We start from the raw sequence: 1593 nt of genomic DNA on the forward strand, positions 1-1593 counted from the left end.
GAAGTTGCCTCAGAATATCCCTTTGGGCGCAGCTCGGGAAACCCGGAGCTTACGTCGTGGCGAGCTACTTTAGGGACCCGTTATTTAGCTGTACCGAGCCACAATGCTGAACTGTCGCTTAGATCGGATTAGTGTCCACGTGTCGCCATTTCATAGATCGGGTCAAATCATCCTTCATCACTTATCATTCACAACCCCTGTAAAAGATTAACCTGGAATCAACATTTAATAGCATTTAATAGCAATTAAGCAATTAATAGCTTAATTTGAATCTGAAATCAACATAGAGGATTAACCTGGCTGGAGTTACATAACTAGTTAACTACTGAGACTCTCTTCACAACCCCTGTATATCGATGGTACGTAATATCCTTGTTTCGCTTCAGAGGATGTTTTCACCATTTTCCTCATTTTTTTTTATATACATTTTACTTGGTACATCTTCTCTTGAAGTGATTATTATGAGTGATATAAATCACATTAGTTGGAATTGTGAAGTGGGATCCCGCAAATCAAATTTAAAAAATGTAAAATTGGAATTAATTAAACCATTGAAAAGAAGAAAAGAAGTAAGAGAAATTAGAATTAGATTATTCCTGTAGAATTCAAATCATTGATGAGAAGAAAATTTTGTATTGAAAATTGTTCATATATATAGAGGAAGAAATCTCCTTTTTTTTCTTCCTCAACTCTCTTTTACAAGAAGAAAAATATATATATATATTTACATGTAATTGGCCATTTCTTGGCCGGACTTCAGTTTTAGCTGTCTTCCTTGATCCTTAAATAGTTCTCAAGAACCGTTCAAACAGGATGTGAGACGAATGAAGGCTTCTTCTTGGCAAGGGATTGTCAGAGCACCCATTGGATGATCAAATCCGAACTCTTCTTCAGCGCGAGTAAGCAAGGATTGGAATGAAGGGTGGTTCAAAAAGGATATGGGAACCACGAACCGTTTCTTCTGGGTCGTCTCTCCAATATAAACAGCCAGGTGGCCTTTGGGGACGTCTGTTGCTGCAGAAGTTGATTGAATTGCAGTAAGAAAAGAACGTCGAAGAATCATCTTGGCATGAACAAATCCAGGCAAGCGTATAGCCATGGCTTATATGCACAATTATATTGCAAGAATAAGAAATCAAACAACAAAAGGATTGAGAGAAGGAGAATTCTGAGAATATTGGAGATTGTGATTTGTGTAAATGTGGAATGATGAGATCGATAGATGTTGAGTGTGGCCTCTACATATATATATGGACAATAACTTTGTGAATAAAAGATGATGATAAGTGTGAAGATTGAAAACAGAGTAATTACATTGGGATGGGACACAAGGAGGGACAAGGCTCATGACGTTATGGTTTCACATGGCTTTGCCGCCCCAGTCAATTATCAGCAACCGTGGGCTGGTCGTGCTGTCTTATCCTTTCTTTGGGCCCTGACGAGCTATTTGTCGGTCAAACTTCGAGGCAAGTCTTTGTATGTACGACTATTATCTCTTTCTATTTTATCGCAGAGCTATACATATTCAAAAGGTCACAATGTATATATTTCATGTATCAATGCTCGCCCGTGAATTAGTATCATTTTCGAGTT

The 1593-nt window shown here is 38.0% G+C and overlaps 1 protein-coding gene across 1 annotated transcript; it reads right to left on the bottom strand.

Annotated features, from left to right (window-relative positions):
* Positions 1-613: 613 nt before the first annotated feature.
* LOC148849009 (auxin-induced protein X15-like) lies at positions 614-1279 on the bottom strand. Its single transcript, XM_088952238.1, has one exon. The coding sequence runs from the start codon at positions 1097-1099 to the stop codon at positions 794-796; it is 306 nt and encodes a 101-aa protein (XP_088808364.1). The 5' UTR covers positions 1100-1279; the 3' UTR covers positions 614-793.
* Positions 1280-1593: the final 314 nt, after the last annotated feature.

This window comes from Nelumbo lutea, chromosome 6 (genome assembly GCF_056320005.1).
Source record: "Nelumbo lutea isolate HS-2025 chromosome 6, American lotus-T2T, whole genome shotgun sequence".
NCBI classification, from domain to species: domain Eukaryota; kingdom Viridiplantae; phylum Streptophyta; class Magnoliopsida; order Proteales; family Nelumbonaceae; genus Nelumbo; species Nelumbo lutea.

What these genes read in the sequence shown, in the direction of transcription:
- LOC148849009 (XM_088952238.1), bottom strand. Translation starts at nt 1,099, where the DNA reads ATGGCTATACGCTTGCCTGGATTTGTTCATGCCAAGATGATTCTTCGA.